Source organism: Buteo buteo, chromosome 5 (assembly GCF_964188355.1).
Source record: "Buteo buteo chromosome 5, bButBut1.hap1.1, whole genome shotgun sequence".
Taxonomy (NCBI): domain Eukaryota; kingdom Metazoa; phylum Chordata; class Aves; order Accipitriformes; family Accipitridae; genus Buteo; species Buteo buteo.
In genome coordinates this window covers 31279881-31306390 of record NC_134175.1, presented here as the reverse complement: position 1 = coordinate 31306390, position 26510 = coordinate 31279881, and the positions used below count along the sequence as shown (strand labels likewise).

Genomic DNA, 26510 nt, shown 5'->3' with positions numbered 1-26510 from the left:
TCTTCACAGATTCCCACCTTGCCCCGGAAATTATTATGCCATTATTTTTACAGTGTTTTTTTCCATATTAATGACAGGAGTTGGCAAGTACAGAAATAATTAATAAAGAGAAGATAAGATATAGCATAGAACATTCGACATGGCATCTACCTATCCATTTCCCAAACTTCTAATATAACTCCACGTGCACCACATACAGGAAGCGTTAGCATAGCAAATGCTGCTACGAGCAACAGAATCATGACAAGGTCCTTCCTGAGTCTGTTGAATAATGTTTAGCGTGATGAATGAAGAGAATAAGGACAACTGAAAGAACATGCGGTATATTACTAGTATCTTGAAAGCTGTTTATCTTGGAATTGCCACCCCTCAACAGCAGTAAGAAGGCTACATTTTGAAGACTGGCATCACTGTATTTTCTCCTCTCCTCCACACACCTTAACTAGACAAAAACTGAATTAAACAGATCAGTTCATGGGCATAGTAACAGAAACATCTGCTGTGCCCAACAACAGAACAGACCACTTGGAAGAATTCCTCACATCCAAAATCCCCCTACGTGTACAGTAATCCCTTCTAGGCTCTTAAAAACAATACTGAGTTAGGTAAGATCAGAGTGCACTTCCTACATTGAAATCCCAAACTGCAAGATCATGAAAGCCCTCCTATATCAATCAAACAGAAAAGCCACTACAAAAAATACTCCACAGAAAAGTAGCGTCAGTAATATTGCTTCTGGAAATGTCCTACTTATTCTGAACTCATACAATAAGAGCTTAAACAATAAAAAATTTGCTAAAAACAGATTTCCCAAGTTGTTGGCTACAATACCATATACAGAATAAGCCTGACAAAGAAGTCAACACTTTGAACATATACAAACTAGATGGGTGATATCCTGAACATGTTCATTACAAGGAATGGTATCCATTCCTTTGAAACTTGTTGCTATGTAATCCCACGTGTCATATTTTCCTGCTTTTTTAAAAACTTGGATTACTCACAACTGTTCTCTAGATAATTCTGAGCTGCCAAGAGTGATCAAAGAGCAGGTTCTGATTTGGCAGAAGGATTTTGGTGGCTTTCAACACCACCAACTTCTACCATTTAATAGCGAATTGACAGAGCCAGAGTGTTTCAAAGAAACAAGTAGGTTTGTTAACATAGTCTGCACTGACAATTTTGCACTCGTAACAGCTGAAGACAGTGATACCCAAGAGCAGGTTTATTGACTAGTTGACTCTCACTGTCTAAAGTACTGCTCTAAGCATTTAGTCCATTTAGAACAAATGTATAGATACTGAAAAATAAATGCATCTTCAGTAAATCTCTTTTTTAATGGCAGCATCTGATTTGAACATCTGCTACAGTGATGGAATAATCAGAGATACAAAGCACTCATTTAAAGTGCTTTTAATAAAGTTTTGGCAGCAATGGGGTAGCCAACTAATACATCTTCCCCATGTTTATTGTTATCTCTGACCACTATAGTCTGTGCCTGCATAAATGTGATACTAAGATCCCTAAAGTCTCCTGTAAAGCCTTAAACAATCACATCTAGGTTCCATGCAGCTTTCTCCTGGAAAGGGAAGATTCATTACACAGTCGTAAGGTCAAAAGCAGTAACTTTTCTTTCTTCACAGTTAAGAACAAAGTTCTGGTTAGGGAAAAACTACACTAAATGCATTGCATTATGATTGTATGCTACCAAGTTAGAAGAAAGATTAGAAGAAAATATGATGGCACCCCTTTGGGTTGCTTTAGTCTACTGGAGATCCTCAGTCAATGAAAAGTAAAAAAGTCCTTGTTAGTGTCCCATAGGGCAGTATCTGTATTGCTGTATTGCACTGTACTACTACTACAATTGATAAACAAATATACAATACACAGACAAGAAGTTTATGCTTACAATCCCCCTATAAGGTAAGAAAAGCCTATTTATATTTTACAGAAAGCACCTAATGTCTTGGCCAAAGTTACACAAGACGTGTGGCAGGAACACTAAAGGACTCTCTTCCTAGGCAGCAAACATCTGCCTTGAAAACAACATTATGTCAAGAGACATAAAAACTAATACAGCCTAGGCTGCACACACACAGGTGACATGCTACCTGCCTATCTCTACCAGCTCCCTTTCCATCCCTATGTAGAGGAACCTGCAGCAATTCAGCTTCATTTGCTACAAAAACAGATGCTCCCTGTCCCCTTGGGGAAGAGGCAGCGAGCAAGAAGCACACTGCAAGTTCATGGGTCACTTGTTGGTGATGCAGACTAACAGGTCACAAGATAACACTAGCTTTGTGATACTCTCAAAAAGTGCATCACACTCTGAACAAAAGCTCACTACTTTCCATCCCTCTATCTATTTCTATGCTGAAAAGGACTAAAAGCCTGGAGCAGTCCTGAAGAAGAAGTATCTACCTAGAGAAATACCAGAAAGTACAGCAAATTTCCTTTGCTGTATTCAGTTATAAGGAACCAAACTGGGTGCTCTAAGTGCTCGAGTCCATGAAATGGCCGTCCTGTAAGAATATAAAATGGCAAAGGCCTTTTGCACATATCAAAAATAAACAGTAGTTTCTGCTATCTAAGGAAGGAGTGAAAAGGAAGTTAAAAGCAGAGGTCACCTACTAAGCAGGAAGAGAGTGAGCAATGCGTCTTCCCACAGGGTTTTTGGTTCTCACCCTCACTCCTCAGAAAAAGTAAACCATGAAGGAACAAATATAAATTGCGCACCTTTTCCCCAAATAAATTTGTCTGTAAGTTACCTATAGGGTAGAAAGGCAATCCAAAAACTGCAGTTCAGAAATTCCAAAAATTCCATTTCATAGAATAAATTTATCTTATTTTTCTGAGTTATAATACCAGTCATTTGGTATTTGAAAGCTGTATTTGTGTCAATAGGAGTGTGTTTCAGTTTTTAATTCCCTGAACTTCCTAATCTCCTTACTTCTGTAGCTCCTACCACCATTTCTGCCCTCATGATCTCCAAAATCTCCCCAGTGCAGACAGGCCACTGACCCTCAAGGCCAAGGTAGGTGCTCTCCTCCCTGGAGCACCCAGCACATAACGAGCTTCCAATCACAGTACATAAAACTCTTCACTACCTTGAGAGGTGGGCCCGTGCAAACCTCGTGAAGGCCAACAAGGCCAAGTGCAAGGTCCCGCACATGGGTTGGGGCAATCCCAAGCACAAATACAGGCTGGGCGATGAGTGGATTGAGAGCAGCCCTGAGGAGAAGGACTTGGGGCTGTTAGTTGACGAGAAGCTCAGCATGACCCGGCAATGTCCACTTGCAGCCCAGAAACCACTTGCATCCTGGGCTGCATCAAAAAAAGCGTGACCAGCAGGTTGAGGGAGGTGATTCTCCCTCTCTACTCTGCTCTCGTGAGACCCCACCCGAGTACTGCGTTCAGCTCTGGGGACCCCAACATAAGAAGGACATGGGCCTGTTGGAGCGAGTCCAGAGGAGGGCCACGAAGTTGATCAGAGGGCTGGAGCACCTCCCCTGTGAGGACAGACTGAGAGAGTTGGGGTTGTTCACCCTGGAGAAGAGAAGGCTCCGAGGAGACCTTATAGCAGCCTTCCAGTACCTAAAGGGGGCCTACAGGAAAGCTGGAGGGGGACTTTTTACAAGGGCATGTAGTGATAGGACAAGGGGTAATGGCTTTAAACTGAAAGGGGGTAGATTTAGATCAGATGTAAGGAAGCAGTTCTTCACTGTGAGGGTGGTGAGGCACTGGAACAGGTTGCCCAGAGAGGTTGTGGATGCCCCATCCCTGGCAGTGTTCAAGGCCAGGTTGGATGGGGCTTTGAGCAGCCTGGTCTAGTGGAAGGTGTCCCTGCTGATGGCAGGGGGGTTGGAACTAGATGGTCTTTAAGGTCCCTTCCAACCCAAACCACTCCATAATTCTATGATTTTATTCTATATTGTTCTCACCATTACATGGCAAGGAACATGATACAAATAAGAAATTACACAAAAAACCGTAAGTCTTTCTAAATATACTAAGCTATTTCACTCATTGTGATTGACTAGAACTTCAACCCTCATATACTTATATAAGAGGCCACAGTTTAACATCAAACACTCAAAAAAGCTCAGTACACCTCTAACATTAAACGGTGACAGTAAATTCACCTCTAACTGTAACCACAAGACTCATGAACTATTTCGGCTTCTGAACTACACCATTTTAAGGGAAAAAGGTATTAACCTCAAATAACACTGTCAATTTTCTCCTGTATGGCACAAACAGCATAGAAAACACTAAAAATTGAAACAAAAAAATTTACCTTAAGAGATTCAGATTGCAGAATCACAAGCTTTGTGAGAAACCACCACACTACCAGGTAGCTCATGCAACAGGGACCCTGACCCCATGCTGAGCAGGGCCATGCTACCTGTGAGATGGCTGTTTTTCTCTTGTAGGCACCCTGTCTAGAGGCTAGGTGGTGCTCAAACAATCAGGCAACTAGATACTGTTCCTTAGGGTTTTGGGGGGTTGGTTTTGTTTTTGTTTTTTTTTTTTAATTTACAACTCCAACCAACAGCATCTGAACTGACAAGACAACCCAAGCTTCACTGAATAGGGGAAGAAACTCATTTCCTCAAAGTCCCTTGCAGGGAGGAGCTTCTCAGAATATGGCTCTAAATAGATAAATTACACACACACACACAAAGCTGACATGTTAATGACTACACCTACATTTTCCTAGGACCTTGCAGCATTGCTCCCATTCTACAGATAGGGAAAAAATGAGATTTGCATGAAATCACACATGAATCAGTGAAAAATCAAGTTTAAGGCTACAGGGAAAAAATATTTTAAACTTTGTACTCATCCTTCTTACAGCACAGCTACAAAGCCTGTTGATACCAACAATATACATTAAATTCAGTTGCAACTTTGTGTACTGAACATTTTTAAAAATTCAGCACCCACCCAGTTCACACACAAAGAAACTTCCTATGTAATCATCTGTCAAAAATTTGGTTTTAGTGTTGCTCAGCATTATCATTAAAGAAATCTGCATTACAGCCGTTTCTCCTATCGAGCACTCATCACCTAATTTTAAACCAGCTTGCTTTCTGCTATACTATCACTTTCATTCAAGTTTTAGAAGAAAGAAGGAAGGGATTCTCATTCCTTTCAACACAGTCCCTTCCTGAGAACTGCCCATCTTGCAGTCTGAGCGAAGAACAGACTTCATGGAACAAAGTCTGTGATCACATGAATAAAATTTCGTAACATAAATGCAGTTAAAGCCCTGAAGGCAACCAGAAATTAGGCAAGGGCAGAGTTACAAGTCTTTGATATTGCAAATCAGAAAAACAACAACAACAAAAAAATTCAGGTATATATTCAAAACATATTTCAAGACACCAGTAAAAATACTTATGTGCAATTAACATCATCCACCATGTAGAAGCACCTGAACACTCAGCTGCATAGTACTTGTTGCCCTACAAAACTAACATTTCCTCTTAGTTAAAGGGTAAGGATGCTATACTGGCTTCTGTGGACCACTGTGGTCCTAATTTAAGCAAAAACAAGTGTGATCCAAGCTCTCTTCCCCAACTGACAGGAGATAAAGCAGGACTTCTCCTTAAAATAGCTCACACCAGAGGCAGGGCAGGACCATGAAAGAGCCTCCTCCCTACAGCTGATTTGACAGAGACAGAACAGCCAGTGCTTCCAGGAGATAGCAGCACACCTTACCAATGGCTGATAAATTGGGATGCGTTTCACCTGGCGTACATTTAACATGACTTTTTCCACACTCCTGACTTTGGGGTTAACTAAACACCAAGCTAACCACACAGGAAATTTTTTAGAACTGAGTAAATCTATCAGCAAATCTACGATGGACGTAGAGAGGACCCAGAACCCACCCAGGCTTACCTCCATCAGTTAGAAAAGGCAGGCAGTCCAAATGAGACCAGTGCCTGTACAGTCAGACAAGGCTAAAGCCCTGACGAGTCTCCAGATGCACGGGGGCACCTACCACACATGCCACACTCCCTCCCCCAGCCCACTGCTTTAGCGAGCTATCTTAGTAATAAAAAGACAATTGAAATTTAAGAACGAGTAAAAGCAACTGCATAAAAACACGTCAGGAAGGAGAAAGTTTCACCAGCGGCAGTGCCCAGCAAGAAAAAACCAAACAGGTCAAGTTGGAGGCTGCCCTCCTTGCCCTGCCCAGGGCCAATGCACACTACGCACCCCCAGAAGCGGCAGCCACGGCTGTTGCAGACACCGCGTTGCTGCGGTTAATACGCACACGTGACAAAGTCCACACACAGGAAAACTTCTAAATAAAAGATGGCAAATGCAAACACAAATGACTGAGTATACCATGCAGGTTTGGGTATAACTGTTTAGTCTCTAATGAAACCCTTTCACATCCCTAACAGCTAGTCACACTACCTATTTTGGTGGTTACCTGAAATCACTAATTCGCTATTTTCATTTACTGCTTTCACACAACAAAATATTGTTTTGCGAGTACTACGGGCTAACATGATTATTTACCAAATGAGAGAACTCGTACTAAAATTTTCTTATTTTTCCAGAAATAAACTCTTCCACTCAGTATCTTTGGATCATTCATACAACAAACCCAATAAATTCAACGACTCAAGGTGTGTAACAAAAAACAACTGTAATGACCTGTTTTGACTTAAACCTAAAAAAACATGAGGAATTTCCATCACTAAAGACTGAGAAAATACTAACAAAATACGTTACTTCCCAAAAATCCCTCATTTGGACCTTTATCCACAACAATCTTAAAACTGGATTTCACCTTTTCTGAAGTAGTAACTGGTGGTCAAGCAGAATTTTGACACCCCGGATAAACCAACATTCCTCTCCCATCTTTCTAGACACAGGCAGCTGCAGCCGCGAGTTCCTAACTGCACGAAACACTCACCATTGCTGCAAGCACCACAGCAGGACAGCTCCCGCGCGGTGACGCGCTGCGGGACGCCAGAGGAGACGCTCCCGCCTGCATCCTTGCAAAACCCTGTCACCGAGCGCACCTCCAGCTGAGCGTGGGCGGCCGACGCTTGAACGTCCAGAAGGTTCCTGCTCCTACCTCACTGACCCGCTCTCTTTATCAAAGACCACCCTCCCTCCAGCAAAAGCAACAGCGTGCACAAATGAAAGCTGAGCAGAGGGAGCGCGGTTTGAGGCGGAAAATGACAGTTTAGAGAAGCACAGGGGAAGCAGAGGAGCAGGAGGAGACTGGAGGTCACCCTCGTGGCCCAGCACCGGTCGGAAAGGGCAACCGGCAGTAGGAGGAGGCAGGCCAAGGGACCTGGTCTCGGAGAGAGCACACACCCCACCCAGAGAGCCATAGGGATGGTGGCACGCCACCAAATTCCGACAGTCACTGGTACTGCTGCCTCATTGCTCGCCTCCCTTAGAAAGATGGGATTTCAAAGCTGCAAGAACAACAACAAAAGAAGTAAAAATAGCAGGTTCTCTCTCTCTTTTTTTTTTTTTTTGTATGAACAAACTTGAGGAAAAAGAAAGATTTAAGGAAAACAGCAGGAAGGTGGTGTCAGACGCTGGCAGAGACTGGTGCCTGTTGTTTGCACTTCTCTAGAAGAGAAAAACAAGTGAAAGGCTCGGAGAGAACAGCATGTTGCGATTTAACCAGGAGAACAAATCAGGTCAACTTTCAATCACACGACACGGGGGTGGGGGGGGGGATATCACTATTAAGGTCATTTACTGGAAATTACTTTGTTGTTATAGCTTCAATATTTCATTCCCAAATTATGATATATGTTGTAAGTATAACAAATAGGGAGAAAAATACAAGAAATATAATATTAATATATAATCTAATACACAACCAGACTCTGCTTTTTTGTGAACTCTACATGTTTCTATTCTTCTGTTTAAAAGTGAACAGCAATATAAAAAGCTAAAACTCAAGATATGGCAAAACTAGCACAATTAATCCAGCAGCCAAATTTTGTATCATCTGCAGGCTTAACAAAATTATGTATTTGAAAAAATGAAACAAGTTTTAAGTATGTAATAAGAGAGAACAAGAATTTAGAACATTTCTATAAAAAGCAGCTGAAATTTTCGTGTAAGCTTAGCTTGTTTATAAGACTTCTATGAGGGATGCAGGGTTGTAACAACAACATCGGTATTCCTAATGACTAAATAGACAGCTCATCAAGACTTCACACACACATTTTGTGTATATATAAAAGTGTGTACATGCATGATATATAAAATTGCCTCTTCCTTAATACTAACCACTTGGATGTTCTGGATGTGACAGCATGTATCAAGCAAGGGACTGCAAAAAAAAAAAAAAAAAAACACAACTATGGATGCAGAATACCAAATACCATCTAACAAGGAAGCAAAGACCATAATATTTGCCTTTCATAGTTTGAATGCTGGTGTTACCCCTGTTAGGTATTATTAGTATCACAATCATTTAATAATACAATTTAATTAGAAAGAGGTAATATGCAATCCTATTATATAAGTAGAGGTAAATTAAATAGGCAATGAACTTCACAAAAAGCAATCATATTGAGGCAGTAACACGCACAGCAAAAAGCGCTTTTTGTATCTCATTTAAAAATTCTAAACCTGCATCTTCAGGAATTACTTCTACTTGTATCCTACAGTAACTTTAAATTATGAAAATCCCACTCCTCATAACGGCCTTTCATACTACTAAATAAAAAGGTACTGTAACACTAATTATTCCACTTTATTCAAAGTTAAAGCTAGTAGAAAACTTGCAAGATAGCCTTTTACCATAGTTCAGTACTGTGAATAAAACTACTGAAACTAAAATGCAACACCAATAATCAAAAAGTTTCTAAAACACGTATCAAAGACACAGCAACCACTCCCAAACAACAGCCAAGCTCAAGGAGTAACTGCCTTGCAAAAGAAACAAAAGCCAAACAAAAAACCTAGTGACTAATACCAATAAGGCTACTCTTAATAATCTATAATCACCACTACCACAACTAAAACCAAACAAAAATACTTTATAAAGATAATCACACCACCTAGACCACCACCACTCTTCTCACCACTGTTAAGTTCTCACCTGGCTGGTGAAGGTAACACACCAGGGGGAAAAGAGCTGGCAAAGGGAAGTAGGACACTTTCCTGGATATGCCTTAGCAATAACAAAGGACTTTTAAAAGTAAAAGTTTCAAAAGTTGGGATACATCTTTTAATACAACTTTTAACAGAACTGTTAAAAACAGATCATCACCCATCAAGACTAAAAGAATTTGCCAATAAATTAAGATCTCCAGCGTAATACCGGCAAAATGTTTTCCTACATAAACTAACATAACATTTGTGAAAGATAAACACCCAAAACTATTTCAAAGTTATTCTATTTTTCACTATACAAACAACATATTTCTTAAGACAACTGGTTTCGTTACAATCTTGCATGTGCAAATACAGTTGGTCTTTACAACGATATCACTGAGAAAAAAAAATAAAGCTTGCTGTAAGTTACCAGTGTCAACCAAAAAAGATGTCCTGTCTAAACAGATCAAATATATTTTATATTATAATTCTGTATATATTAACTTAAAAAGACATGTTTCTACTGATGATAAAGAGAATATTATTAATAACGTGGATTTTATTTTCAATTGCTTTGTAACGAAAATACCAACTTACTAAAGGACGCTACTTCTCTTATCACTTTTACTAGGAATAAGCTAAGAAATAGCAAAGACCACAACCTCCCTAAGCACCAGAATAGCTAAAAGAGGGTATTAGGGCACAAAAAAAAAAAAGCATTGGCTGAAGTACAGCTGCAAAATTTAGGACAAGACTGTGGAACCTATGAGAACACAGCATTAACTAGAAAAAAAAATATTTAACAAATACAGCTATGCAGTGTACAGGCCTGATTAGCCTAAGCCACAAGAGTGAAATAAAGAAGTATTAGAAATCCTACTTGTAGCATCATCTGAGTTTGTCTCCATAGAATCAAGAGGTCCAAGAGTTCAGTGGTAAAGAGAAATGGGAAACACCTTTGTTGTTAAAGCTGCGTGATCCCAAGGGCATCAGAGACCCACCAAGTGAAGACCAGGATCTAAACTATATTCTTTCAGACTTACAGGAGTTATAAAAAGCAACTTAAATATTTATTTGTATATTTAACATTACTTTCTAATTTGTTGCCCTTACGCATATAGTTCAGAGGTTCTACTTACCAAAAAAATAAAAATTTGCAATCCACCAGAAGCTACAGCTGCAGGACACAGTGCTTGAAGCATCTATATGCTTTGAGCTCAAGGTACAGTCATAAAATTAAATACCTAAGAGGTTGGGTGTATATAACATCATACAATGGATTTTTCTAAAAGCTTCAAGATTTCCTGTTACTCCTCAAAAAAGGTATTTTTATTCCTTTTCTCTTATAGGCACAGCTGTATTAGAAGTCCACAGAAAGGGAATCCAGTACTTGCCAATCTCCAAGTAATTATAGTTGGGCTTCATTTCCTGTAAAAGGCACTCTGGAGTTTCTTACCACCATCCTCATCTCTTAAAATCTGAGGTGCAGGTGCTTTTTTCTTAAGAACGTTATAAAGAAAGCATCACAGCCTTTTAAGTTTCCACCCACTTAACACTGTGCAGATATGATGAGGCAAGATACATTGCTTAATGCTCCTGCTGCCACCTCTCAGCAAGCGGAGGTGGTCCCAGGGAATACCAACCTTCCCCGTGACATTCGGTTTCACGTAAAAGCTCCAGTAGATTAAGTTTCCCATTCCAAAGCGACCAGATCCCCATCACAGTTGTATAATCATCCAACAACTCCTAGCTTTCCCTCTAAATCCTCGGAGGACACTTGTTAGCCTTAGAGCCTCTCCAGCTAAAGCTAAAAAGGCCTTTTGAGCACAGAGTGGATAATTTTTCTTATTTGTGTATTTTAAAAATACACTCCAGCGTTAAACGTTTAAGCTAAACTTGGAGCGATAAGAATCTATGGTGAGGTTTAAAGTTTATGATCTATTAAATTCATACAAGGGAAAAATACATTCAAACGATATAAACCTTAATGCTCTGCTGGCAGCCAAACCATCACGTTGCTGGAAGCCGCCAGCCAGCCGCCCGAATAGGAGCTCTGAAGCACTTGACCGGCTTTCTCCAGCAACCGCTTCTGCCATTTTCGTTTGTTCAACCACTTCAACAGTTGGTTCACTCGGAACTGCTGAAGAGCAAATGACAACTCGGAAAGCAGGAAAGCCTGGCTTTCTTTTCCAAATGATGAACAAGAAGGAACTGTGACTGGATTTGATCTATAAATTCCGAATCTCGCAAGGTACAGGGACCAGAAATAACTTACTCATTTCACAAACTACAGACAATTCTACTTACTCTGGTCTAAATGCAAAACACATTTGGATATATTTGTTTCTTCTTATGTATCTAGCACAATTAGGATTCATTTTATTTAGCTAATAAAGTTAGCTAAAAGCTGTCTAAAGCATGGGGAATTATGTTTCTTAAACATTAAGAATCTAAGCTGCATAACTACTTAAATGCATATAGATGCATACCCTCCTACCTAGCAAGAGGCATGATCAAATTAGACCAATTAGAATCAACTTTTCTTTAGGAAAAATAATTAAGCACAAATGCAAAATAAAATTAAAAACAATTATTTAATCAGGATTTCCTGCTCACTGATTTAAGTCATGATTAAAATTAGTAATATAATCACTCTGATTTCAGTCAATCCCTCCAGCACGGACCCACCCCTGAAGGCTCCCACAGCCCCAGCCTTCCCCTGCCAATCTTCAGCACATCCAACCTCACTTAAGCCCTTCTGCTCCCCTCTTCTGGGACTAAGTTTGACTGAGGTCAATTAAAGCTTACAAGCATTCATGTTCCCACCACCTACTGTATCCTCCCTGGAAAAGGCTGGTTGCCAGGACTTTTCTGCCGGCATATCCCCGCACTCTGCTCAGGAACGAAAGGAAGCAGTAAGACCTCCAGAGAGAAGGTGCCTGGGAAGGAAGCAGACTCTTAGTTTCTATCCCAAACAGAGCATCTTAGTAAGGATGGAGTCAAGACGAAGGGAAATGTAGGATCCAAAATACCTTCCAATGCTCACTAACCCTTCTCTACTGCTACCAAACTCAACCCTTAAGTACAGAACATAAAGTGCAGTACTCATCCCTTGCTATCGTCAGCAACCAAGTTTTCCACTTGCAAGCCCACCTGAGAAACTAGGTTACATTATGGTGGCCAGCTTCCATTTAACTGCTCTCCAGCGATCACAACTGGAGCACAGGCATTCTCAGCAGAAGCCCTGACCACTCCTTCCCCTACCCACCTTCACCTCCACTTAGAGCAATTTGGCAAACCAAATTTCCTCTTTTCTCCTCTACAGCTGAAACAGAAAACCAAAGAGAAAGAAGTTCATAAAGACAAAGTTTTTCTCCCCCCCCCCCCCCCCCCCCCACCTTGTGTGCTTTTATGTTTCAGGGGAACTACGGTTCAGGAAATACTCTACTGCATAAACACAATTTACTAACTTCAACATTTTCTTGTGTAAAAAAACTCAGCATGGGGGCAAGAAATATACTATCTGGACTGGGAGCAAGTACTACTTCAAAGTACAACCTTGTATCAAGAACACTGAAAGCATAAAGGATTATTTAAGCCTGTCACATTTCCATTATATCCATTCTTCAGGTAGCAAAATTCTATAGACCTAACTTTGACTGTGATGCACATATATACAGTAGCCTTTCCCAGGAATCCCAACAGTATTTTGCCATCATTTAGGATTACCAGGCCCTAAGAAAATCCAAAGAAATGTCAAGAGTAATTGCAGACCAGAGTTATTACTAATAAGTAAGTTTACTTCAGCTTGCTGAAGAAAAGAAATTCACTTGTGGAAAGAAAAAGCAAACAAGGAAAAAACTTATAGGGAAAAAAAGAATGAGAGAAATACCAAGCTTTTTATTTGAATGGAGATAATAATAAATAAATACAGCCTGTCCTTAAAGATATTGATTCTCTCTCCATTTGAAATGGAATAGGTTAATGGGAAATTCCATTCCAGGCAAGTTAAAACAGAATTAAAACAAAACAATCACCCAAGTACTTTGCTCACCAAGTAATTTGCTCTATTCTCTACAGCACTTGCCTTTCAGAAAACCAGATCCAAACAAGGGCCCATATCAAAAAAAAAAGGTCATCTTTTCCCATTTCTCATTTGGGCACGCTATAAAATCTCATAAGAATTTGGCATAAGCATCAGCTCACTACGAGAAACACATCTGCAGCAAAACCAGCAATAATATCACAAGCTAGAATCTGTGCCTATCAGTGGAACAACATAAAGTCTTACACAACACCTGCTCATGCTACAGACAGCCTAAATAATCTTTTATGATTGCTGTGCTCATCCTAAGTAAAAATATACCATTATCTTTAAATGCTAAGTGTTCCCATTCTTCTCTGCTCCCACATAAACCGGCCAAATCCATAAAATTCTCAATCTGCAGCTGAATGATAAAAACCAACAAACTTACTGAGAACTTACTGGTTAAGTAAATAAAGCAGCTGAGTTTTTAGACTACAAGCAAACAACAAAAACCAACAACCCTGGAAGCTTTAGTAAGATCAGATAGCTTCATGTTCATGGACTAATATACTGTATGTAGCATATGTGACACAACCTGGCATCTAGAAACATTTTACAGACTGGAAACTTAAGGAGGAAATAAACTGTACCTTTATGCTCAGATGGACAACTATCATCACATTTCAGGTAACAAAAAATACAAATACTATACATTTATTAAACTGGAAAAAAAAAGTCACCAACAAAATTTGCTACGCCTACAACATCAGTTCTTCAAAGAGTGTCAAATACATGTCATGAGTTTGTTTACCGTTTTGTCATCATATGTTAATTTGGGCTCAAATTTGAAAACTGAAGTTCACATTCCTGTCGTGGTAATTAGAAGTTGTATTTGGCATTCTGTTTGGCTTTTAGTAAAGTGTTCAAAGTCAACAGCATGCACAAAAAATAACTTGCAATGGTTGATTACCAGACGCTGTGGCACTGCCTCCAACCTCAAAAGAGAAGCTATTCCAAGATGCTCATGTGTATCTCCCAAAAATCTCTTCTGTCTCTCTGCCTCGTCAGCAATGGCCTGAACATCCCCCATTTACAAAACAGCACTTTCCAGCTACACGCTTGGCTCTTTTTAGTCACACACATAAAACAGTCAAAAGTCAAAAAACTTCAAACATGAAGTTGCGTGATTGCAATTATGTGAGCTGTGGCACAAGATTTAGCCACATAATCACACGCCGTATGTAAAATAACACTGCATAAGAGTCCTCCTAAATTCCTGATAGTATCTACTGCAGGGCTTTTGACTAAGTGACCACATATCCCACGCGTAAGTTATTGGTATATAAAACAATTGACAGAACTACAGACATTTATGAGCTATACTGAAATGCAAACAAGAGACGGTTCTGGTACAATAAAAGTGTACAGATGCAACTGTATTCCAGTACACCCCAGTCTTTTCATTTTAAAACCTTAAAACATAAATTCAAATCTATGCAGCTAAGCCACGATGCCCCTGTAAGTCAAGACATAGAAGATAACATCCAATGAAAAATGTTGCTGCAATGTTGTAGTGCATTTCAAAAGATTTTCTTTAATTTCACCTGTTTTTTCCAAGTAGTCCCTTTTTGATACTGACAAGGCATTACATTTTTTAAAAAAATAACTTTGTGCAATAGTTGTATATGACAGAGCTCTTCTTTTTGCCTTCTCCATATTAAAGCTTCAGAGAATATTTTTAGGACTTTCTAAATCACGGTGCTGGGATTTCTGTTCTGAAAGGTTCTGGTTTATTAAAAGCCCATATGAGAGATGTGGGCTTATGCCAAACTTTCACAGTGAATCACAGGTAAGGTCGGATAAACCACAGCACATGTGACGCACTCAGCAAAGGCCTGCACATCTCAAGGCAACACAGGCATAACCGTCACAGAAGCCAACCAACCAAAGGGATGTGAATCCACAAACAAGAACGCCAGCCCAGGCCACAAGCTCAGCCCAAGCACCGAACACACCGTATCTGGAAATATTACCCACTCAAAATCAGCACAGGCATTAGCAGTGATGCAGGTCTGATCCAGTGTGGGCCAGCAGCCTGGTGCACTGCTCCAAAGCTCACAGCCTCTGTTAACATCACAAGGTATCACAAGTTCAGAATCGATGAGAGCACAAACTCCTATAAATACACTGCACTGCAAACATGGCACACTTATTAGTTTGATCTGACGTGATTCTTTCGCATACATAAGCCAATGTCTATGAACATACTGACATGTTTATATTTCAGGGCCTATTGCTTTCAGGCAAGATACTTCATTGTAAAATGCACGTACATAAAGTAAGGTGTGCTGATAACATCCCACGAGCATGAATGCAAAATATAAACCCAAGCATGGCTGGCAGCTTATGCTGGTTTTCCAACAGAACTACCCAGTGAGGACACATGATTATCACGACCTAGGAGCACCGTGCAAATACAGTACATTATGGTACCAAGCAAACACCAGGGTTTTGATTACTCTGTAACCCCTAAATCTGTATTAGAGGATGTAAATTACAGTACCCAGAAAAATCCAACAGCATGAGTTGTAATTAAGTAAAAAGTAAAAAGCAGCAGCAGCATCACATTAAAAATTAATTTCACAAAAATGTTTTTCCTTGTCTAAATAGAGGGACTCAAAGAACACCATTTTTCTTTAAAATAAATAGATATACAACTTGTGCTGTAATAATCATTTCAGGCTTGCATGCCGGGTATCTGAAATACATCCAAAAATATCTCACGTATACACTCTACATGAATATTATATGCACGCATATTCATAACAAGTGTTGCAACACTGAAGAAACCTACTGTCGATAAACTTAAACTACGTATTTGACCGGTGGTTGTCGTTTTTTCTGAGAGCTTCGGTTTCCCAGAGAAGACGAGCACAAAATGCCTGCCACTTTACTCAGCATCTTTAACATATACCATAATTCCTTTCCAGGTATTTTCTAGAGCATTTCATGTCAATCTACCTGCAGGAGCGTGTGCAAAAGTGACACGGAGTGATACAAGTCTGACAACTACTGGCGTGGAAAATGGAGAAACACGGACTGCGTTATACGTTTTCAGGATGTCAAATTCCTGTTACCAAGTCCTTACATCGCTTATCAACCAAAAAAAAAAAAAAGAGAAAAGAAAAAAAGAGGCAAGCAAGCAGCTACAGGAAGACCTGAAAAACAAAGACTCCCCATTTTCACTATTATTTCTATTTTAAGTCAGCAAGTTTCCTGCTTGGGCGATGACGTTTTGCAGGCGCTACAAGAAACGCTACATGGTATTCATTAAACTGGGACAAATCAAGTAAAATTATACAACTGCTCGGTATGCAAGTATCCGCGTATAAAAGTTCTCCTCCGCCACTAACCGGCATTCAGCAAGTAGTTATTTTAGCTAAAAGCACCGAGCAATTCACCAGCTGTATAACTGCTACATCTTGTGGCAACACACTTCAGCGCAAGGAGGAAAAGCAGACAATACCCGAAAGGGAATAGCGAAGGGACTTGTTTGCTCATAACCTTCATACAGATATTCCCTGCAAACACCCACAACACCCTGCTGTCGCTGTCGGTGTAACACAAGAGGGGAGGAGCAGGGGAGGGAGGAGGAAAATATTATCATCTAAGGCGTGATGGAGGACAGGAGAAAGTTGCAGTCATTCCGTGGTGGCCGTAAGGCGCCCTGTCACTTCTGGCCGTAAAGCCGGCCGCCCCCGAGGGCGCCTTCCTCACGGGGACGAGCCCTCCGGTGTCGGCCCCTCTCTCCTCCCCACCTCCATGATGCCAAAAGTGCCCGACTCCCTCCATCCAGCAACAACGGCCGCATCCTCCGGCGCAGCACTTTTACTTTGCCGCTGGCGGAGGGGAACCGATTTCGGGGAGGACGCGGCGAGCGGCCGCCCGAGGAGAGCCGCCGCGGGAGGAGACGCGAGCGGCGGCGGCGGGCGGACGGCCGGCCGGCCCGGGAGCGGAGGGAGCGCGGCCGATCCCCTCTCCGCGGCCCGGCGGCAGAGGGGGAACAACGAGGCGCCGCCGCGCTAACGAGCGGCGGCGGGAGGCGCGGGCGGGGGCGGCGGGGCCCCGCTGGCCCAGCGCCCGAGGCTCCCCTTCGCCGCCACCGGGCCCAGCGCTGACCCCGCGCCGCCGCCGCCGGGGGCACCAGCCTCTCCCGCCGCCGCTCCCCGCCAGCCCGGGACCGGCCTCCGGCGGCGGCTGCCGGGCCCCTCCCCGAGGGCCGGGCCCCCCGCGCAGCCCCGCGGCGCGCTGGTTACCTTCCTTGGGCGGCTTGCCGGGCGGCGCGCCGTGGAGCTGGGAGGCCGCCGCCGCGGAGCAGCCCTGCAGGCTCGGTGGGGACGTGGAGAGCCGGGACCAAGATGGCGGCCCCTCCAAACTTCCACTGCTACTTTGGACACTCATCAAGCTACTTTCCTGGAGCCCGGCAGCCGCCGGGGGCGGCGGGGGAGGCGGCGCGGCGGGGGGACACCCAGCGCCGCGCTCATGGCCGGGGGGCCGGCCCGACACCGGCGCGGGGAGGCCGCCGGCGGGGAGCGGGCTCCGGGGGCAGGCGGGGCGCGGGAGAGACGGGGCGCTGGGCCAGCGCAACCTGCCCGCACCTCTGCACTGCGTCGCCGCGGCCGCCGCCGCCGCCGAGCAGCCGCCTGTGTCTGAGGCTAACCTTCCCCGCCGCCACCGCCGCTGCCGCCGGGGAGGGGAGGGGAGGGCGCAGGCGGGGAGGGGTCATGCGCAAACACGATCGTGAGCCGAGCGAGCGCCGCGCTCCGCCGGCGCCCAGCCGAGCCCAGCCGCGCCGTAGCCGCCCAGGGGCGGCGGGCGGGGAGCGGCGCCCCCCCTCCCCCGCGCACGCACCTGCCCCGCGGCCCCGCCGCGGCGCGGCCAGAGCGCGCCGGCCGGCTCGCCCCTCCGTGGCCGCCCCCGGCCCCTACCCTGGGCCGGCCCCTGCCCTGGGCCGGCCCGCAGCCGCCCGCCGGCTGCCCCCCCACCCCCCGGCTCCCCACGCACGCCCGTCCCGCGGCGGGGACCGGGGACCTCCCTCCCCCGCCTCGGCGCACACCTTCCGCGCCGCGGGCAGCGCTCCGCCGGCCGCCGCGGCGGGGCCGGAGGTGGCTCCCCCGAGAGCGCGGCGCTTCCCTCCGTCCGGGTCTCCTGGGCGGCCGGGCCCGCCCGCGCCGGAGCCCCCGCGCCCCGCCACCACGGCCATGGTGGCGGGCGGGGGCGGGAGCGGAGCCCAGCCCGTACGCGCCGCTGCCGGGGCCGGGGCCGGGGCCGGGGCCGCGCCACCCGGCACCACCCCGGCGCGGGACCGCGCGGGGAGAGCCCAGCCCGCTGCTGCGGTGAGTACGGGCAGTAGCGGCGGGGCTGAAGGGGGCACTCCCCAGCGCGGTGTAGGCGAACGGGTGCTCTGCGCCTCTTCCGCCGGGGGCTGACAGGGGTCTGCCGGGGTTCAGGTGTTTTTTCTTTCCCCAAACAGGACGGTGTGGTGGTTCAGACGCGGGGGGACCCGGGAGAAGCTGCCGTCCTGAGGGAGAAGGTGTTGCTCGCCGGCCGTAACCTGCCTCGCTGCAAAGCGGCAGCTGCCAGCAGACGAGCTGAAGGAACTCGGGCAGGAGCCGTGTGCCAGGCCCCACCACCTCTCCCCTGCCTCACCCAACAAGCTGAGGCTCCTACCTGGGTCCCAACCCCGACCTGTTTATCTTTCAGAACGTACCGCTCCACCTCGAGTTAGACTGAAGTGCCGACATAACAGAATTTAAACCCCATTTTCAGTTTTTCTTTCCTCAAAACTAACATAGTCTTCACTGAGAGCGTGCGATACATGGCAAAGTCAGTTCCGGCATGAAGCCTTTTAATTTATGAGTGCAACTTGGGTACGACAGTGACTTTGATTACTTACAAAAATATCACGGTTTGCAGATATGTTGCATTCTGCATATATAAAAAAGTATATTCGTCAGGCAGGCATGGCGCTCATTTTGTGGTTGCTGTGTGGAGACATCCTGGCCATCTACTAACCTACTTTCCCCTGTATTTGAGAACGGCAGGAATAGATTACTAATGTTGGGTTGCAGATCTGTGCACAACACGGCTACTACCAATTCTGTCTCTTCTTTTTCAAGTGACATCTGTCAAATTATCTAAGATCTTCACCTCCTACAAGTATACAGCATAGCTGCAAGTTTCTTAGCAATTCGGTATTAACTCAAAGTAAAAATTAGTATGTTTACTTGCTAAATAAGTCTGTTCCAGGATGTATATTTAGTAACAGCTATATGTTTTTCTGGCAGAGAGAAGTGATATGATACTTCAACCAAGACTTACTTGTTTTTAGGGACTTGATCCTAGAGAAGACTTCTCAGGCTTTACCTAAGCAAATTACACCAGGAAATTGCTAGTACTTAGGCATGAAGTAAAACAGTGCTAGTTCACTCGTGACTGCAATATTAATATTTAGCAGCTGGCATAGAAACTTCTTGGAAGGTTAAAAACAAAACATACTCGTAATCCCACAATCCATACGATACTGTAAGTGAACACGCACCTCATTTCCTGATGAGTATATCCTGCTGCAGCATGCTGCTTTTAAAATCTGCCAAGTGAGAAGCAGTAAGTTTAAGAAATTCAGTCTCTTTGTTTATACTCATTTGCATCCATTTAATACAAACCCCTGCTACCGTTACAAAAACACAGATAAACAAGCATTCTTTCTGTCACTTTTGCTTACAAACTGTTGCCTGCAAGTCATTCCACTGATATGGTTGGGACTCCTTCTTTAAAGCATTGGTCACTTCGACTAGGGGAACAGGATATGAAGAAGATCCCATCCATTAGTTCTTCTCTCAGACATGCAGTTCATATGTTACAAAAACGCTGAGATGTCTTTTAAACTGTCATAAATTAACACTATGAAAAATAATCAGATCTTTGCAATATCTCATCATGTTAGAAGGCACCTCACTGAGGGACCAGGAGTGAGTCGGCATGTACTGCAGGATTCCCCACCAGAGCACTCGTTAAACAGAGTCCCTGCTGCTTGGCAGAAATGGGTACCTGCTGCAAAATACAGGTTGGGGTCTACTTTTTGTAATATAGCAGAGCTATATCTCTTGGTTTTGTGAGCTGTTGATGTAGATTGAAAGTGGAGTGTGAATTACGTAGATCATCTCCAGATGAGACAATCTATATGACTTTAAAAATAAATGGAGCTGGTATATTTCCCATCTAGTTCATAGAAAACCTACTTTCTTAATGTGTTAGAGCTGACACTGATTTTAAGGTACCCCTTTATCTGTAAAGCCACAATTGCCTCAGTGTTACCAGTTTAATAGTATGACAGCAGGAGAGAACATCTTCATTAATACCTTTTAGAAATTTCCAAACATATTCTAGAAGACTTCCCTTATTACATAGCATCATAAATGTACATAATGCTTTTCCTTGAATGCCCTGCCTTCATTTCACAATAAAACTTTATGCTCTGGCAGCCAGATGGATAACTTCTTTCTCACAGTGGTGAGCAGTCAGCTCAGTGTCACCCACCCAAAATGTTAAAAAACTAAATCCAACTCAAATAGTACTGAATAAGTACTACTCATTCTTTTTAATAAATACAATAAATATTAGATCTTTTTCTTTGCCTTCTAGTTTTCAGGAGCAGAATAGTCTGCTATCAAAGTTTCCTATGTAAACACTGCACATCATCAACATCAGGCATAACTTGAGGTAGTAGATATGGGGAAATCCCCTTTCAGTGGGATTGCACTGGATAATAATGAAGAAGGTGCCACATCCCTACCTACAAGGGAAAGCTTAACTACAGGCGAAGCCCAAGAAAGCTCATTTAGTTTTGCTAACTGCTAAGGAAGAGGACCTCAAAATTCAGAAGAGAGAGGAGTGAAACGCCTATGTGCTATTTTTCTCATGAGGATGTGTCAAATGGAAGTTAGCAAGGTTTATCACAGTAGTAACCCTCGAATCAAGGACACATGAAGAACAGAAAAGCATTATGAAATTTCATTATTCCAAAGATAAAAAAGCCAAGCAACAAAAATTCTGAAAAACATTAAAATTGTGAGAGCTTTCAACTTTGCCACTGGAATTATTTGTGCAAGAAACTTTTATCACAGTAAGTTCACAATCTACCCCTAAATCTTTAGAAAAGTAAGAGAAGTTCACTGGCAGATACCAAAGAAAAGGGCTTAAAGAAAAGAACTGATGGGCTGCGTAGTGAAAATAAGGAGGATTACAGGAGACATCTGCATTGCATCTATAAAGATAACCGTGCACTCAGGTCAAATGTCAATTTCAAAACTTTTACATACATCCTTTACAGAACAAAGAGACATCATTTCAAACGTTACATGTGGTAAAATCCAGAGTCCATCCCAGACATTCTTGAGGAAGAATGATTGTGGGACTAATTACAGAGAGATTATAGTTTCTTCCCTATTCTGACACCTTCACCTTCACTGCTCACAGGCAGCACATACATTTTGGTGTCCTCATGAAAAATATGTACTCTATTATCAAATAATACATGTTCTTAATAACTGGGTATGCCTTATCTCTCTTTTTCCCACCAAAATCAATCTGATATTTGCTGACTTAGGTTTCATGCAGGCAGCAGATGCTGCAATACCTGGGAGTAGTGACTGACCGGGTCAGGTAACCAATTATACGAATAATGTGTGTTTACATATAGGTTCTAAATAAGACCATTTTTTAATTATGTCAATAATTAGTAGGAAGGCCTCAAATTCATGGGACAATCAGAAGAAGCAGAGATGGAAGAGGAACTTGATTTAGTGGGCTTGTACTTCCAGGAATGAAAGTCAAGAGTTTCCAGAATTATGATAAATTACAACATTCCTGGAAAAGTATTAAACTATATGCTTCCAAACTTAAATCAGTCTCTATCAGCTAGAGATCAGGAAAATGTCAGGAATGAGAGATCATTATTGTCTTTACTTCAGATGCTTTTGGTATCCATTTGCTTCAGCTGCTTCTTTTGATTAAGAGTTCTAAAATACGCCCCACAAGGGCATTACATCTTTTTACCTTTTCATACATTTAATCAGAAATATTTAATATATAGCCTTCTTCCATCTTCTTGGACTTGGAGCAAGTTACCTTCTTCAACAGACAGTAGAGCAACGCAGCCTTGTTTCTATCCTTTTCTCAAACAAGCCATTCTTTTCTGTAAGCAATATTCAAGTCCTTTGATGTAGCCCATCAATTATTTGCAATGCCAGTGAAACTGAGGTTTTGTTTGTTAAAAAGGCTTCAAATTCTTTGTTAGTCCCCTGTCATGCTAGCACTTTGGATAATAGGCCTGTAGCAGTATTTTCTTAAAGCATGAGCTATTACAGTATGCCACACAGTATATTTGCTGGTATATTTGCCAATATATATGAATTTTATACATAGATACTTGTACACACATGTACACATGCACTCATCTACCCCATATATAGAAGGACATACACACCCCCTATAACTATGCCAACACCAGCAGCCAATCTGATTTAACCATCATAGTAGAAAAAAATTCTTGTAACTGAATAGACATACTGGTACAGCAGCTCGAGTAGAAAACGCCCAAATAATTTCATCATCAAAATGATGTATTTATGACATTTCTAGGTTAGATGGAATGTAGTATGCTGGGAAAACACAACTTGGGAGAAGAAAATATTGATTTCTGTCTTGGTGAATGCTTGGAAGTTTGTAGCTCAAACACTCCATCCTTCCTTCTCCTTACACAGCTGAGCACATGTATGGACCCTCCCTGTATCAGACCAATGTGCTCCTGGCCAGTCTGAGCTGGAATGACAACTAGAATCTTCCAGTCTGCGTCCTGTAGCTCAGAAGATTCAAAATGCAGTTTTGGCACGAGTACAAGGTAAAATGCCAAGTGACTGTCACAGCAAGTGCATTGCGGTGATAGAACACCATCTCAGATTGTAACAGCTTCTGCACCTGATTCTCACATAGAATTTCTATTTATGAGCAAGTAGGAATGTTGCAATTGTACTAACATTAATTTTCAAGTTTAGTTAAAGTTTCCTAAAACTGATTTAGACCAATAATATTTTTTTAGGAAAAAGTTATTTAGATCTTGATTAAATCAATTTTGAGGCTCACTGAATTAGAGCTGTCTCCCTGAGCCATATACTACACTGCATGCTTTATAATTTTTTTAATATAGCACTTGCTAGCAACTCTGAGTTGCAAGGTAACAAAAACATACATAAATAATATACTAGCAAAAATATCTTCCCTAAATATACTAGCATATCAAGATGCAAAGAAGCCAAAATGAAAAAAAAAAAAAATGGTATCACATTAAGCCTACATTCGAGAAATAGACACAAACACCATGTAAGCACAGATCTATTTTTATCATCCATGTAATTGTCATAAACTGCATTTATCATACCTTTGATATCATCACCATCAGTCAGATCCAGTGATCCACCTCTGCATCTCTAAGAAGCCTGCAAACAGCTTCCCTTCAAACCAAACACAAAAATTAAACAGTGGGGGTTTTTTTACCATAAAAATGTTCCTCTCGATTTAGTGTCCCTGCTCTATCTACTAAGATTATTAGCTACATTCCAGTCAGAATCAAGGACAGTTTTACAATCCCTTCTTATGTATGTCATTTTAATTGAAAATAATTTGGTTTTAAATGTTCCCTGGTGAAGAAATTAAAACCCCCATCCTGATGGATGCTACACTCACTTTCTTTTTCCCCACCTGTCTGTTTTGATTTTATTCTATTGCTTTTCTTCCCGTGTCCCTTGCAATCTGCTTGTCTGCTGTTCCCTGTAATTTTTTCCTACACTCAGACTACTCCTTTTATAACGCTGCTCTCAGGTAAACAGGCCCTTCCTATCTGTCAGGCTTCCTCTCCATCTTTTTTTAAGCTCATGCTTTTCCACACATCTTTCATACTTCTGTCTCACTCTTTACACCTTATATCTTCGTTCCTGAAGTATCTGTCTTGCCTGGAGCTTATTTTGTTGCCTTTGATTTTAAGCCATTAGAGACGGGCAGTGTTTGCAGAGAGCCATGTCTGTATATGGTTTCTAATAGCAATGAGGCATGTCTTGATGCTTTTTTCAGGCAAAACTCATACCAGTTTAGGGTTGTTGGCTTTTTTGTCATTGAATAAGGCCTTCAAATTTTGGCCAAATAACATCAACAATAAGCCTGATAGATGATGAAATATTAGATATTAAAACGACAGTATTGTAATTCACAGATTCCCCACCTCTGTTCCCTTCCAGCTCCAGATGAGCCGGCTGGTCTGCTGCCTCACTCTTCAATGCCCCCTGTGCTGGGAATAGGGGAGCTGCTTTGCTCCATCTGATCGTGACACCCACCTAGTCCAGTGTCCTGTCCGCAGTTCTGTCCAGACACGTCGTATTCCTCCAAGAAAAAGATAACAGCCCCATAGTCAGCAGATATGGGACAACCTTTCCTTCTCACCCACCACCCCTACACAGACACACACACAGGGTCCTGGTACAGGAGACAAGCTGCCCAGCACATTCCTGAAGGGTACTGAGAACAACTACTTGTGATTTCAGACAGTTGAAGACATAAGAGAGGAAAGGCTGTTTTGCATATTATTTAGCTTATCAGTTAATACTTCCTGATTAAGACAAAGGTGGAAGGTATAAACTAATCACAAAACAATAAAATTAATGATGCCAAAGAAAGCATGGAGTGGCAGAAAGAAAATGGGCTTCCAAAAGCAGATTTTAGTTGGCTTAGGGAATGAATGGGTGGGTAGATCTTTTGGAAGAAATTCAGAAGGAAATGGGAGCATAGGAGAGCTGACAGTTACTGAAAGAAGTGTATTAAAGGCACAACAGCAGACTACCTTGATGCAAAGAAAGCACTGAAAGAGAGCAGCAAGGCTTCATGAGGAGCTATCTGATTAACTAAAAACCAAGAAGGAATCACACAAAAAAGTGGAAACAAGAACAAATGACTAAAAATGAGTTAAAAGAACAGCATGCTTACATGGGGAACAAATCGGGAAGGCTAAGAGGCAAAATGAGTTAAGCTAGGAAAGGACCTAAAAGCCAATAAAAGGTTACACGTACACACACAAAGTAAGGGAGACAAAGGATGGTTCAAATCCAATACCTAACAAGAAAGCAAATAATGGGACATGGAGAAGACTAAAACATTCAATGCTCTTTTTTTCCTAATGTGTCTACAAAAATCTTAGCATCAGATATGCAAAGCAATTAATTTTAACAAAGATCCAAGAAGCACAGACCAAAAAAGAGAGGGAATGGGTTAAGTGATATTAAGACATGCCAGTTTCCAATCCTGCTGGCTTAAAAGTGTAGTTCAGAAAGCAGTGAATATAGCCTGCCTCCCTGTAGCCTTGTGTCTCCTGTTTGGATTAGCCCAGAGCGAAAGCTCTGACTGAAATTTATGGCTGAAATATTCATAATGTTCTTCTGTGAGTTTTCCAATGCCTGATATCATGGTTTAATTTACACTGAATTCCTTGTTGCCATGGAGGACTCTCTATTTACCTGCTCGTTTTAACAAAAACTGTAGAAATGTGGTACCTTTGAGACCATGACTGCTCAGTCCAGTTCGGTTGGGAAGTGAGCAACAAGTTCAAAAGGCATGGTGTGGTCTGACTGGTCATGCAGTGTGATCATATAAACTGTGTTTCCATAGGAAAATGTGCTAAAAGTTACGCTGGAGCACTTAAAAAGATAAAATAATCTCTTCATGATGATTCTGTTGTTCGGGGTTTTTTGTGGTTTGGGGTTGGGGGTTTTTTTGAGACTTTGTGGAGTACAAGGGAGGTCCTAGAAGACTAGAAAGGATAAAAATACTGCCTGTCTTAGGAATTAGAGTTCAATTGACCTACGTTCCATAAATACTTAATCCATCTTTGAGGGATACTATCATAGGTTATTAGGCAGTTAGTGTATAGGCATGAAGATAAAAATAGGATAGAAAACAATTCAGCAATAAGATGTTAAAATGTAATCTTAGGATCATAATTGTGTTAAACCTCTCTGATTTCCTTCTTAGAAAGGGCAACAGGCCTACTGAATGAGAAGGAAGTAGTAAATGTGAGATCCACGCTTTAACAAAGCTTTTAGTTGGGTCCTCTCTAATTTTGTCTGCAATATAAAAAATGGTGTCGATGAAATTAAGTAACAGTTGACACACAAGTAGTTAAATATTTCTCCCAAACAGTATTTATCAACTGTTTCCTGACAAAGCAGGATGGCACTGCAGTAACATCCTTCGGGGATTTCTCATCCATCCTATTCCATTCCAT

The 26510-nt window shown here is 42.5% G+C and overlaps 1 protein-coding gene and 1 long non-coding RNA gene across 5 annotated transcripts in view; both read right to left on the bottom strand.

The window, feature by feature from the left end:
• The window catches only part of TLK1 (tousled like kinase 1), a 72085-nt gene extending 53706 nt beyond the window's left edge, over positions 1-18379 (bottom strand). Inside the window, exon 1 of one of the 3 annotated variants that reach the window (XM_075028451.1) lies at positions 18240-18379. Coding sequence is in view for 1 of the 3 variants with exons in the window: in XM_075028450.1 (XP_074884551.1) it covers positions 17440-17584 (145 nt within the window). In the remaining 2 variants the exon portion in view is untranslated. Of the gene's footprint in view, positions 1-17439; positions 17945-18239 lie in introns of those variants that run through there. The other 2 variants (XM_075028450.1, XM_075028452.1) reach the window with 2 other exon arrangements.
• A 2801-nt stretch (positions 18380-21180) lies between these two features.
• Positions 21181-24681, bottom strand: LOC142031281 (uncharacterized). 2 transcript variants are annotated; one of them, XR_012650486.1, is made up of 3 exons: positions 24571-24681; positions 23622-23694; positions 21181-22379 (listed from the first exon to the last, which is right to left on the bottom strand). It is a non-coding gene; the product is annotated as an uncharacterized LOC142031281 (long non-coding RNA). The 2 variants fall into 2 exon arrangements; XR_012650487.1 differs by having other exon boundaries at positions 24459-24584.
• Between the last annotated feature and the right edge of the window lie 1829 nt (positions 24682-26510).